General features: G+C 47.5%; 1 protein-coding gene across 1 annotated transcript in view; it reads left to right on the top strand.

Moving 5' to 3' along the window:
- LOC130483938 (protein eva-1 homolog C-like) overlaps positions 1-14,714 on the top strand; it is a 179,309-nt gene that overhangs the window by 153,252 nt on the left and 11,343 nt on the right. Inside the window, exons 6-7 of the mRNA XM_056856848.1 lie at positions 8,347-8,511; positions 12,803-12,967. Of these exons, the coding sequence (XP_056712826.1) occupies positions 8,347-8,511; positions 12,803-12,967 (330 nt within the window). The remainder of the gene's footprint in view (positions 1-8,346; positions 8,512-12,802; positions 12,968-14,714) is intronic.

Raw genomic sequence — 14,714 nt, 5'->3', positions numbered from 1 at the left:
TTACCACCTCCCGAGGAAGCCTGTTCCACTGAGGAACCGCTCTAACTGTTAGAAAATTCTTCCTAATGTCTAGACGGAAACTCTTTTGATTTAATTTCAACCCGTTGGTTCTGGTCCGACCTTTTTGAGCAACAGAAAACAACTCGGCACCCTCCTCTATATGACAGCCCTTCAAGTACTTAAACATGGTTATCATATCCCCTCTCAGTCTTTTCCTCTTCAGGCCAAACATACCCAGCTCCTTCAACCTTTCCTCATAGGACTTGGTCTCCAGACCCCTCACCATCTTTGTGGCCCTTCTCTGGACACGTTCCAGCTTGTCTACATCTTTCTTAAATTGTGGTGCCCAAAACTGAACACAGTACTCTAGTTGAGGTCTAACCAGAGCAGAGTAAAGCGATACCATCACTTCGCGTGATCTGGCCTGTGAATGCACCAGCAACTTACCTCGCTATTTATACGTGTCGAGTACAAAAGGATCCAAAGCGAAATAATATTTCTGTTCCCACCGCGCCACATTGCTCTGTTTTTTTAATAAAATCTGCAAGATTTCTGTCCCCACTGTGCCGCCTTTCTCCGCTGTACTGAGGTCGAAGGAAGGGGAAGGCTGTTTTAAAAATGGCGGCAAAAAAGGAAAAAAAAAGGGGGGGGGAACCGAGAATTGTACTGCGTGGCGGGAGTTCGAGGGGAAAGCGAAAGTGACTTGCCGCCATCCCATCCTCTCGCATCTAAGCACTGCAAAGCCCAAAAGGGGGGGACGAGTGTGGGCGGTTAGGAAGGATGGGGGCGGGGCGGTGGACTTTCAGCGGGGTTGCATGATCGCACTTCACAGCTCCGCGTGAGGAACACGTTTCATTTTAATACTTCGCCGTATAAGCGGATCCTCTTACCACGGAGAAACTGTGTACTGAAGCCGTGTCCGGCATCCTTCGGGTGAGTTGAAGTGCGAACGTGCAAGGAAAGCCCACGGACGTCGGCGCCGCAAATGGCAAGTGCGGACATGACCCAGGACACTATACTTCTGTTGATGCAGCCCAAGACTGCATTTGCCTTTTTAGTTACAGCATCACACTGCTGGCTCATGTTCAGTGTTTGGTCTACTAAGACCCCAAGATCCTTTTCACACACACTACTGCTCAAACAAGTCTCCCCCATCCTATAATTATGCATTTGATTTTTCCTACCTAAATGCAGAACTTTACATTTGTCTTTGTTGAAGTGCATTTTATTAGTTCTAGCCCATTTCTCCAGCCTATCAAGATCATCCTGCATCTTGGCTCTGTCTTCTACCGTATTTGCTACCCCTCCCAATTTAGTATCATCTGCAGATTTAATAAGCATCTCCTCTATTCCTTCATCCAAATCATTTATAAAGATGTTGAACAACACAGGCCCCAGCACAGATCCCTGAGGAACTCCACTAGTCACTTCTCTCCAAGTGGACGAGGAACCATTAACTAGCACTCTTTGGGTACGATCTGTCAACCAGTTGCAGATCCATCTAACAATAATAGGATCTAACCCATATTTTCCCAATTTGTCAACTAGAATACTATGTGGAACCTTATCAAAAGCCTTACTGAAATCTAGATAAACTATGTCTACAGCATTCCCCTGATCCAGCAAGGTAGTAACTTTCTCAAAAAAGGAGATAAGATTAGTCTGACATGACTTATTCTTGAGAAACCCATGCTGGCTCTTAGTGATCAGATCCATCCTTTCTAAATGCTCAAGAATGGACTGTTTGACGATTTGTTCGAACACTTTTCCTGGTATAAAAGTCAACTGATGGGTCGGTAGTTATCTGGATCCTCCTTTTTCCCCTTCTTGAAGATGGGGACAACATTTGCCCGCCTCCAATCTTCTGGCACCTCACCTGTTTGCCAAGACTTTTCAAAAATAATGGACAGAGATTCCGAAATTACATCTGCAAGTTCTTTGAGTACCCTTGGGTGCAATTCATTTGGCCCAGAGGATTTTGTTTCATTTAAAGAAACCAGGTGTTTGTGCACTACCCCAATGCCAATTCTAGGCTGCAAATCCCTTCCCTCATCACATGTTCTGTTTATGCCATGCTGAGCACCACTTCCCTCACAAGAAAAAACTGAGGAAAAGTAGGAATTGAGGAGTTCTGCCCTCTCTTCATCTCCTGTTACAATTTCACTTTCCGGTCTACTCAATGGGCTTATCTTGTCCTTGTTCTTACTCTTACTCTGTAAGAGTTGAACTCATGGCAAGGGAGGAGCAGAGGATGACTGGCTTAATCCTAGTTCTGGGTTCCCTGCCTCCCACCTGGACAAAGCCCCATCTCCCCTGTAGGACCCAAAAGAGTTGTAAGTAAATACTCGCTGGTGGAATTAACTAGAGCCAGCGTGGTGTAGTGGTTAAGAGTGGCAGGACTCTATTCTGGAGAACTGGGTTTGATTCCCTGCTATTCCACATAAAGCCTGCTGGGTTACCTTGGGCCAGTCACAGTTCTCTCCGAACTTTCTCAGCCCCAACTACTTCACAAGGTGCCTGTTGTGGGGGGTGGGTGGAGGGAAGGTGATTGTAAGACTCTTTAAAGGTAGAGAAAAGCGGGGTATAAAACCCTTCTTCTATATCATGCTGGCTCACAGTGTATCAGCACCATACATCCTGTATCTGCCACGCGCAAGCGCATGTCAGGAGGCTGCATCACTCTGGCCCCAAGAAGGAGCACAAAAGAACTGTGTCCTCTTTCCTTCTCCAGCTTTGTCTTCTTCGTAACCCAGAAGCTTCCATTCAGGGGCTTTGACAAATCGATCTAAATGGACAAATGGCCAGACCACTCCATCAACCAAGCCTGGATACTGAGAATGGGATGTTCTCATTTGGTGGAACACCACAGATCCACCACAGATCACAACAGACTTCCGAATCTTTCTGCTGGCACAATCCAGAAAAGCTCCACTCATTTTTAAGTACAGTTGCTTGAAGCAAAGGTTCATATTTCAGACCTTCTAGTGTAACTTAAATACACAACTTAACTTTGCGTGCAGGATTAGAGTCCCCAAATCACTCATCAGCCCCAGGACTGAGAGACTTCTCTTTACTTTCACCAAGTTCTCAGTCTCACAGTCTAATTGTGAATTGCAGCTGTGCCCAAGGCGCTGGTGACTCAAGCCCAGTCTAGACGAACATCTCATCACGTGGTTTCAGGGTTCTGAGGCTGGACCCTTTCAGTGCACTCATGTAAGAATGTTTTCCCATATGAAAATACATCCTGTCAGGTGGAAGGGGCCAAGCTAGGGTTTCCAGCCTTGGGTTGGGAAATTCCTGGAGAATTTAGGGGTAGAGTAGGGTTGCCAACCTACAGGTACTAGCTGGTGATCTCCTGCTATTACATCTGATCTCCAGCCGATAGAGATCAGTTCACCTGGAGAAAAGGCCACTTTGGCCATTGGACTCTATGGCCTTGAAGTCCCTCCCCTCCCCAAACCCCGCCCTCAGGCTTCACCCCCAAAACCTCCTGCCAGTGGCGAAGAGGGACGTGGCAACCTGGAGCCTGGGGATGGTAGGGTATGGGGAGGGGAGGGACCTCAGGGGGGTGTAATGCCATAAGGTCCCCCTTCCCAGGCAGCCATTTTCTTCAGGGGAACTGATCTCTGTCACCTGGAGACCCATTGTAGTTCCAGGACAGGGTTGCTAACTCTTGGATAAGAAATTCCTGGAGAGTTTGGGCATGGAGCCTGGGGAGTTAGTCTAGAGATCAGGTGTAATAGCAGGAGATCTCCAGGCCCCTCCCAGAGGTTGGCAATCCCAACCAGGGGAATAGCAGAGGGCAAGGCACTTTAACAATCCTCTTGACGCAGCTGTGATGTGTGTGGGTAATGAGAAGAACGGGCGGTGTGACAAGGATACTTTCTCAGAAATTGCCCCATGCAACTTTGATTTTCAGGAAAACGGAGACACTGGATGACCCATAAGTCACTTCTTTTTAATAGTGGCCGGGGAGCATCTCTGTAGAAAAGAGGGAGGAACTAATTTTGGAGTATTTTTGCTCCGTCTCGGAATAACGTCAAAAGCTCAGATATCAAACGGGTTTCCGCTGCCAGTCCCCAAGCCAGCGCTTTTTCTTTTAAGATGCGCAAACGTGGAGCGACGCTCTTGGCTGTGTGTGGTCAGCTAATGAGTCTAGGATGTTTTTCGTAACCGCCGAGGTTTCCAACATACAGGCTGCTGGCTTCGTTCCAGTTTCGGGGCTTGTTTTGCTTTCGTGTCTAATAAAAAACGTTCACCAAGCCACAAGGGGGATGTGGGCTGTATCCTTGGCTTCCTGTGCTGAACTGTTGTGTGCCGTTGAATTTATTGCCGCCCGACTGGCGCACACAAACCAAGGTGCTTCTGGGCCGAGCAGGGAAGGATCTGGAAGTAGCAGCCACCTTCTCTGGGCCCAGGCGCTTAACTCACCTGGCTCTTACCTTTTTGTAAGTGCATTGTTGGAGTTACAGATTTCGAAGCGGGTGGTATGCCTTTTGAAAAATCGGAGTGTCAGATTGTTTACTACTGGCATTAGGGTTGCCAACCTCCAGTTATTAGGTGGAGATCTCCTGCTATTACAACTGATCTCCAATGAACAGACTGCTGGACTTGATGGGCCTTGGTATGATCCACCATGGCTTTTCTTATGTTCTTATGTTTAATAGTTAGGGTTGCCAACCTCCAGGTGGTGGCTGGAGATCTCCTGCTATTACAACTGATCCCCAGTCAATAGAGATCAGTTCCCCTGGAGAAAATGGCCGCTTTGGCCATTGGACTCTATGGCACTGAAGTCCGGTTCTTCATTCTTGATTAGCAAAGTTGAGCCGAGAACAGCGCTGCGGCTGTGCACCACTTCGCAGAGCGTTTACTTAGTTTCTCTAGCTTTTTTATTTTGATATTTTGTTTCTCTAGCTTTTATCTTAGCTATTTTAGTCTCATTATCTTCACCTTTACAGCTAGTGAGGTGGGAGGGGGAAGCGAGGGGCTGCCTTTGGCGTGTGCTCCATTGTGGAGATAGCTTTTCTTAATCTTAATATTGTTTTACTTTGCATTGAAGTCCCTCTCCTCCCCAAACCCCGCCCTCCTCAGGTTCCGCCCCAAAAACCTCCTGCCGATGGCAAAGAGGTGCCTAGCAACCCTATTAATAGTAGAAGTCGAATAGGCTTTGGGAAAGAAAAATGAAACGTAAAGAAGGGTCTGTGCTCTGATTTAAAAAAAACAAAAACCCACGCCCTGATTGTTTATTTGCTTGCCCTATTTCTAGCCCACCTTTCTCCCCAAGGACTCAAAGCAAGTTACAGTAATACTAAATTCAAAATCACAGTAAATGCCGTCAAAACACAAAAGACGGTGTTTGGCAGGACATATTCACCTTCCTATGAGAAAGCTAGGATGTGGAATGGTATAGTATAGCCCGATCTCTTCAGATCTCAGAAGCTAAGTTGGGTTGGTACTTGGAAGGGAGACCTTCAAGAAAGACTGCAGAGGAAGGCAATGACAAACCACCTCTTGCCTTGAAAATCCCACCAGGGTTCACTATAAGTTGGCTGCGACTTGATGGTGCTTTACACACACACACACACACATGAGAAAGCCAAGGACAGACATGCCCTGCTTTCCTCAAGACGCCCCCTTTAAATAGTTCACTCTTGCATGGCCTCTTACACTGCAGCAGTGTTGAGGCCTTAATGACATCATCAGGTTATGCCATCTTACATAGGGTTGCCAACCTCCAGGTGGTAGCTGGAAATCTCCCGCTATTACAATCAGGTCACCTGGAGAAAATGGCTGCTTTGGCAATTGGACTCTATGGCATTGAAGTCCCTCCCTTTCCCATATCCCACCCTCCCCAGGCTCCGTCCCCCAAATCTCCAGGTATTTCTCAACTTGGAGCTGGCAGCCCTAATCTTGCGGGAGCTATCACTGAGCGTGTTTGAGTACAGAGAGACGCTGTTGTCAGCAGTTTACAGGATGGCACTTTCTGAAGGCCTTGCTTGGATGAGTGGGGCTGCCTCAATGGAGCAGAGCCGGAGAGGCAGCCCTGCCGATATGTGGGGCCCAGACTTTAAAAGGCATCAGAAGTAATAACCATCACCTTGAATCCAACCAGTTCGCATGCATTGAACCCACGCAGAATCAGCGTAAGATGCCCATTTTGCCTAGATCCTGTTACAGAATGAGCTGAGGCATTTTGCAACAGACAAGTTTCTGAGTTGATTTCAAGGGCTGTGCCACGTAGAGTGCATTGCAGTAGTCTAGCGGCAAGGTTACTGTGGGTCCATATGGCCAGATCAGCTGAGATGAGGTAAGCAGCCAGCCTTAATGCTCAATGAAGATGGCAGAAGGCATTCTTCACTGCTGACTTCACCTGCTTCTCTGGCTACAAGGCTGGATTGAGTATAACGCCCAGACTACTAACTGAGTCAGCAAGGGCCAGCTGAAACCCATCCAATGTGGGAAGTACAACCCCCCCCCCCAAAAAAAACCCTCAGCCTTACCCAACTGAGTGCGAAAGATGGCCTACCCTTTTTTAGTTCGGGGATGAACAGCACTTGGATGGGGATTTTATTTGTGTCTGGAAAAGAGAGCTCTGTGCTTTAACTCCTTTAGATTAATTGAACAGAAGGCTGAGAGCTTAGAAATTGGATCCTCTTCCTCCCCATAGCTCTCCAGAGCCCATTCCAGGTATTTTGTCCCCCTAAGCAGGGTACCATTTTGTACCCACTGCCCCTGGTTAGTTCCTGAATAGCACAATGTGGGTTCATGGGGAAAAAAGCATACAGTTTCTTGTAATGTCTGTAACTTTAAAGATATAATAGTGCCATGACAGAATGCATTTAATATGAGTATTAACACTTGCTTTCTATCCTTATAAACCTAAAGGAGTTTGGGGGCACCTTGAAGGCTGGCACATTTATTATTGCCTAGATGATGGCTACCCTGAGCTGGAGGGTAGGGTTGCCAACCTCCTGCTATTACAACTGATCTCCAGCCAATAGAGATCAGTTCACCTGGAGAAATTGGCTTCTTTGGTAATTGGACTCTATGGCGTTGAAGTCCCTCCCCAATCCCCGCTATCCTCAGGCTCCACCCCAAAAACCACCCACTGGTGGCGAAGAGGGACCTGGCAACCCCATCAATGGCCCAGTCTTGACTGATCTCATCAGATCTTGAAAACTAAGCAGGGTTGGCCCTGGTTAGTACTTGGATGGGAAGACCACCATGGAAGTCCAGGGTCACTGCACAGAGGCAGGCAATGGCACACTACCTCTGAACATCTCTTGCCTTGAAAACCATATGGGTCACTTTCCACCAGATAATGGCTAGATGAATAGTTGCTGGATTTGAATGTATCAGAGTTGCCATCCTTCAGGTAGAGCCTGGAGACCTCCCAGAATTATAGCTGATCTGCAGACAACAGAGATCAATTCCCTTGGGGAAAATGGCTGCTTTGAACGGTGTATTTTGTGCTGTGGCTCCTCCTCTTCCCATACCCCACACTCACCTGGCTCCCCGCCCCCCACAAATCTCTAGGAATTTCCCATCCTGGAGTTGGCAACCCTAGTATCAGTAGATGTAGGGCACAAATGCATGGTCGCTTTAACCTCCTTTATTCCCTGTTTCAGCCAGGATTCAGCCAGCATGTTCGGCAACCCTAGTATCAGTAGATGTAGGGCGAAAATGCTTTAGCCTCCTTTATTCCCTGTTTCAGCCAGGATTCAGCCAGGACTGAATGCACGTTCGGCGAAACGCATGCGTTCTCGCCCTTAAACTGCTATCCAGGGTTTAAATAGAAACAACGCATTTCTCGCCCACTGCTGATATTAAGTCAAGTTTGCCTAACCAGGGAGACAGCATTGTTGTCATGAATTGGTGCTGTGCTTCTCTTCTCTACTTGAGCATTGCAGTCCCAACTATGCTGCCCTGCTGCCCCCGGTTGTGTAGGCTGTACGGAATGCCAAGGTGCTGCAATTTCCCATGGTCTCCTGCCTGGCTCCCCAGAATCTCTCAGTTGATGCAAAAGCCTGCTTTTGCACCAGTGCGTTATGACTTTCCTCATGTCTTCCAGTCTATGCACCCAACCGCTTTGACTGCTGTCTCCTCCAAAGACTTTGGCCTGCATACAATCAGCTTCCTCTTTGGCAAAAGAATAATTGCCGATAGGTTTTATTGTGCCTGGGTCCTGATGACAGATCTCGCCACCTGGCATTTACACCCCCGTTTCTCCCAGGTTATGCGAGCGTGTTGGAGGAGCCTCCTCGGTTTTGCTTGTGGCCTCATTAGATCACATCTGAGCCACTCTGATTATTATCAATTCTGACAATCTTGCCTTCCTCCTTTCAGTGCCCAAGAAACTGCTGCATGAAACTCAGCCAAATCCCACAATCTACCAAGGGGTTCCACAGCCTCGTTCCCCACAGTTGCCAAGAGAACCCGATCCGGATGTCATAGGAGACGGAGCATTTATCTCTGATGCCTCATCATCCATCGCGGATCACGTCCTTCCAGGTAGCCATGGTTATGGCAGTATTTGTGCAAACAGTCTTGTTGGGGGTGAGGGTTATCAAGACTTCCCGTAATTGACAGTGTCTTTATTGAAGGGTTGGTGTCCCTGACATGCTCCGCCTTGCCTGTCAATATTAGACAAGCATTCCACATGGGAGAGACCTGCATACCTCACTGGGGAAGTACCTTTAGTTTTGTTGGGACGGAAGATCATTACACTTTTCCAGGAATAATCTGTTCTGAAGACCTGTCAGATTGTGTTTCAGTTTTATCTATGACATTTTAAAGCAGCCTTTCTGTAACAAAAACTCAAGGGGGGGATTGTGATTTCTTTTAAAAAAAACAATGCATTAAAACCATAAAGCAGCACAGAAGGTCAAGTGCTAATAAAACACAATGCTCAGTTATCAGTGTTGCTTAACAACGTTGCTCTTCTGATCAGCTTTGCATGACATAGTCTCCTAGAAGAAAAGACACTTCCTAATATGATCAGGAAGGGTAGAAGAAAAAGAAGTTTTTGGTTTTTATATGCTGACTTTCTCTACCACTTAAGGAAGAATCAAACCGGCTTACAATTGCCTTCCCTTCCCCTCCCCACAACAGACACCCTGTGAGGTAGGTGGGGCTGAGAGAGCTCTAAGAGTGCTGTGACTAGCCCAAGGTCACCCAGTTGGCTTCATGGGGAGAAGTGGGGAAACAAAGCCAGTTTACCAGATTAGCGTCTGCCGCTCATGTGGAGGAGTGGGGAATCAAACCTGGTTCTCCGGATCAGAATCCACCACTCCAAACCACCGCTTTTAACCACTACACCATGCTGGCTGTTTTGTCCCAGAGAAGTGGCAGGCAGGGAAAGGCTTAAACAAGCCACTTCTCCATTGTCTTCTCTCAAAGCTGCCTTTTCACAGAAAACTAGCACTATTACAGCTGTTGGTGTATGATACCTAATTGGGCTTCCAATTTGTATGGCTATGGTGGGAATTTGCCCACCAATTAACTGGGCTGCCCGCAACCCTTACTTGGTCGGTGGGCAGAAGCAGGCCACCGGGGGAGGGGGGATATGATAACCATCTTCAAGTACTTGAAGGGCTGTCATTTAGAGGATGGTGCCGAGTTGTTTTCTGCTGTCCCAGAAGGTCAGACCAGAATCAACGAGTTGAAATTAAATCAAAAGAGTTTCCGTTTAGACATTAGGAAATTTTTTCTAACAGTTAGGGCACTTTCACGCAGCCCAAATAATCCACTTTCAATCCACTTTCACTGCACCTTAACAATAGTTTGCAAGTGGATTTTGCCAATTCAGACTGTTACCGCACTAGGTATTCCCAGCGATGTATCAAGAGTTTGGAAATGTTATAAAAAATTCTGTTCGCACTTTCAATGTATTCCCAGCGATGTATTAAGAGTTTGAAACTGTTATAAAAAATACTGTTCGCACTTTGTTTGGCCCCTTTAGCTCTGAAGATGTCTTCCAACCATTTTTTAGCCGTGGTATCCAAAAACCCTTTTAAAGCAATGTTTTTTATAACATTTTCAAACTCTTAATACATCGCTGGGAATACAAAGTGCAGTAACCCAATCACACAGTAAAATCCACCTTCAAAGTGCATTGAAAGTGGATTGAAAGTGCATTATTTGGGCTGTGTGAAAGGCTTATTGCACCAATAATTTACAGCATATTATCATCGTGCTCGGTGTGTGTGTTTTGGATGCATATTCTTCATTTCCGATCGCACCGTGCCTGTTAAGACTGCTCCCAAGACGGTTTATCGTCATATCGTCATATCGAAAGGAGGAGCGTGGGGGAGCACTGCATCATGTCTACGTCGCTGATGCTTCCCCACCTCCCTGCCCTTTTTTTTCATGCATGCGCAATATCATTGATCCGAAGGAGCGCTGTACGCCATTAAGAATTGCCTCATTTGCATGGCAGGGAAACCCTAATCACAACCTATGCAGGCATCCCCCCCCAAAAAAAAAACCCAAAATGAGCTGTTCCTTGCACGGTGCTAATCACAGAGCTGCCATCTTTTCGGGCGTTGGTCCAACGATCTTGCATTTTTTCGTTGGGACGAGCACATTAAAAAAAAAATTTTTTTTGAGACCAGGGAGGCACGCTCTCAAAGGGAGGAACAGAGCCCTGACTTGTGTGTGTCTGTTTGTGTGTGTGTGTGGGGGGGGGGCGCTCTCTCTATCCCTCAGTCTCCCTCCCTTCCTGCTCCTCCCTCCCTTCCTCCTCCTGCTGCTTCCCCCTCCCCCATCTGCCGCTCGCAGCAATTTCGCTACTTTTCCAGCCCTCGCCCTCCTCTGCATTCCTTCCCCCTCAAGCCCATGAACCGTTTACAGAATCCACTTCAAGGACATTCCATATGAGGGAAATGTTTGATTGGGACCCTGCACAAATAAAAATGGTTGGTCTAATGTTCCAACCTTCCCGTGTTCCTTTGTAAGACCACAAGCATTTATGCTGGCGGGGGGGGGGGGGATTAAGTAACAATAATGATTGGTGGATGCAAACGGGAGGGGAGGGGGGAGGTGGGATGGGAGGAGGAAGGCTTTTCATTGGGTGTTGCAAAAAGAGGGGAGGAGAACTGAATAGCGTATGTAACTGAACGCACTTGGATTGCCGGTTTTGAAACGACATAACGAAATACATCATGGTATAGGCGTTTTGGGGAAAAACAGATGTCTGGCGCTTCCAAAGCATTTCCAAGCCGAAGTGGGAGGTCTGAGGTGCGATCTAACCTGGATAACACGTTTTTTAAAACGTAGTATATACTGAGTGCGTTAGGCCCCTGAAAGTGAAAGGGGTCGTGGCTCAGTGGTAGAGCATCCGCTTGGCATGCTGAAGGTCCCAGGTTCAATCCCTGGCATCTCCAGTTAAAGGGACTACGCAAGTAGGTGATGTGAAAGACCTGAGCCTGAGACCCTGGAGAGCCGCTGCCTGTCTGAGTAGACAATCCTGACTTGGATGGACCAAGGGTCTGATTCAGTAGAAGGCAGCTTCTTTGTTCATGTTTCATGTGCCCTTAGAGTGGTTCCTCAGTGGAACAGGCTTCCTTGGGAGGTGGTGAGCTCTCCTTCCTTGGAGGTTTTTAAGCAGAGGCTAGATGGCCATCTGTCAGCAATGCTGATTCTATGACCGTAGGCAGATCATGAGAGGGAGGGCATCTTGGCCTTCTTTTGGGCATGGAGTAGGGGTCACTGGGGTGTATGGGGGCAGGTAGTTGTGAATTTCCTGCATTGTGCAGGGGGTTGGACTAGATGACCCTGGTGGTGCCTTCCAGCTCTATGATTCTATGATTCCTTTTAAAGCTGTCTATGCCTGTGCCACGGAATGGCTTGTCCGCTTTCCAGACTGAGGATACTTTATATGCCAAACCTTGCAACTTGCTTGAAGTTAACACTGCCCGATAAGCGGGAGCCAAACAGAACTGGCCTCGTCTCAGTGGCAGGAGCTCATTGAGAAACACAAGCTTTGACAAACTTCATTCAACCTGCAGATTCTTTTCTCTTTTTTCCCTGTATCAGTTCTGCAAGTCACCCAGCCTTGCTCAGCTGGACTGTTTAACGGTGTTTAAAAACAATTAACATTCTTGTGGCCGCCCTCGGTGGTGTCTGCAAACAGATCAAGGTACAATGAGTTCTCGGGCGGCTGATCTGATAAGGCCTGAAAGGGTCTCTTTCAGGCCGAAGGAATGAGCTGCCTTCTTCCCAGCAACATTTCGACAAATAAAACCCCAATCATTAACAGCACCTTTCTCTCCCGCTGAAAGCTGCACTAGGAAGTCATAAAGGGATTTCCAGATCCACCCGCTCCTTAATAAAGGCCGGGGGCAGGCAGGGAAGCGGGACTGTTTGCCAGGTGTAGAGCAGGAGCTATAGAATTACAGTTAGATAGATGCAAGTAGGGCTGCCTGTGATTTTTTTGGGGGGGGGGAGTGTGGGGAGCTGCTGTATTGAGTTAGGACAATTTTGCCCGGACCCGGCTCCAATAAAGGCCCCTTTGATTGGCAACGAACAAAGGCCTCTGATTATATATTTGCCGTACATCGGCTGGGTGTGTCTAACTGGTGACTTGAAAGCGTAGGGACGGGTAGACCTCTCGAGCGAGCGAGCACAGTAGTCGCCTGGAGGGCTGTTTGAGTAGGCAGCTCAAGTCAAGCGGGGAAACTTCAGATGCCAGAGTTGTTTCTGGGCGAGGACAGTGGATCTCCGCTCTGGGCTTGTGAAGGGCGGCTCTGGCTGGAGCAGCGGGCCCCGGAGTCAGAGGTGTTCGCATTGCTGTTCCCAGCAGAAAAGAAGAAAGGGAGGTCGGCTGCCTTTTACCCGTTAGACACCCAGCCTTTGCTGCTTCCTGTGGATGAGAGGACCGCGGTCAACAGGACGATGGAGCCTGCGGGTACCGGCACGGAGATGGAACTGCTCAGCAACATCCTGGCAGCATCTTCCTTCATCACAGGTAGGCCTTTTTGCACCTCTTCCATCCAATGAATGATTTATTGCTTATGTCAATGTATCTGATGATGATGCGCTTTTCCGATTCCCCTTTCCCTGGTAGCATTTGACGTTCATTTGTGTCTGGTTTTCGTTCCTTCTTCTAAATGAATAGCAATGGAGGGATTTCTCCATAACTCGGTGGATTCCCAAAGTATGCAGGAACCAAAAAAAAAAGTTGTTTGTAAATTTAAAATGAAGAACAACCTTCCTCAAGCACCACCCCGCAACTGAAAAATCCCCAGCCCCAAGCTCATTGACGTCTGGGAGTGACAGAACGTTGAAGGCATGTGAACCAATAGTTAAAGGGGTGAGGGAAGAGAAGAAGGAGAGGGAGATTAGGGTTGGAGGGTGCATACCTCATGGCAGCCCCTAATTCCCCTCCCCCTCTGCATTCCCCAGGATGTTGTCAACGTGGAAGTGCTCTGACAACTTTGAAGCTGATCGTTTGGGCATATGTACAGATGTACAGATGTGTCTGAATGAGTTTGTATGTGTCACAGCTGCTGCCGCTTCCCACTGCTATTGGTCTGCTGCAGCCTGCTCCAATTTTAAAAACACATATTAAAAAGAGATGTTTTTTTCTTAGTTGAGACTTACTACTTAGTATCTCTGTGTGTTTTTGGAGTCTGCCCATTAACCTACCTAATCTTATGATTTAGGTTCTTGTGATAGTTTCTTTAGTAGATGATGCTGACTATACATGTGCATCTACATATATGTATCAGGCAAGAGGCTTGTGTACATGTCACCTCTGTGTAGACCAAATGCTGGATGGGGATCATCAGTTTCCCTGGAGAAAATGGCTGCTTTGGAAGATGGGCTATATGGCATTATATCCCTCTGAGGTCCCATCCTTCCCAGGTCCACCCCCAAATCCCCAGGAATTTCCCAACCCTGAGGTGACAGTTCAAGTCTTTGTCCTTTCTGCACATGGAATCTGCACAGGAGCATGTCTAGGGCAGGGTTGCCAGGCAACCAGTGGGAGGGCTGTCGGCTGCAGTGCTGGGTGCTGTTACATTACTTCTGTTAAAAAACCAAAAGTGGCATAGGTAGCTCTAGGAATCTATGGAAACTCTATGGTAAAACCACAGAGTGCCAGGCAATTCCTAGAGCTACCCCTTGACACCTCTGTTGTTTGGGGTTTTTTCCCCCCACCCTGAAGTCACGTGACATGCAGTTGGAACAATGTTTTGTTTTTTTAATTATTCTGCCTCTCAGCACAGCTGCGGGCAATAAAAGTTGGTGGCAAGGGGTTCTCCACCCTGACTGGGGGCTTGACAGCCCTAGCCTGTATAGTCTTTTGTTGGACTCATCTGATCCTCCTTATAGGTTTTTGTTCTCCTCATCTGAAGTTTAGGTTAAGGTAAACTTGACAGGGGCTAATAACCCCTTTTGATTCTGAAGATCAAAGGCTTCCTCACAGTGGAAGCAAGTTCTCTGCCCTATAATTTGGGAAAGTGACTGGCACACGTGCCCGGCCTCCGCTTAAGAACATTTGGCTTCTCTTCAGTTGAAGTGTGAAAATTAACTTCACTGTGGATGCTGCTTGTTGCAATTTCACGTTGATATCTTGTTTTGGATAAATGTTTCCTTAGGCCACGGCTTTTCTCTTTCATCCGCCCTTGTGTTGTTTGTCTTGCATGGAGTAGTTCGGTTCTTTTGCCTCTATGTTTATTTCGGAAAGCCTCTCTCAACGGGAAAGTATTGGT

This window comes from Euleptes europaea, chromosome 10, assembly GCF_029931775.1.
Source record: "Euleptes europaea isolate rEulEur1 chromosome 10, rEulEur1.hap1, whole genome shotgun sequence".
Taxonomy (NCBI): domain Eukaryota; kingdom Metazoa; phylum Chordata; class Lepidosauria; order Squamata; family Sphaerodactylidae; genus Euleptes; species Euleptes europaea.
Note: the sequence above shows the minus strand (reverse complement) of the source record. Positions and strands in the feature narration are given on the sequence as shown.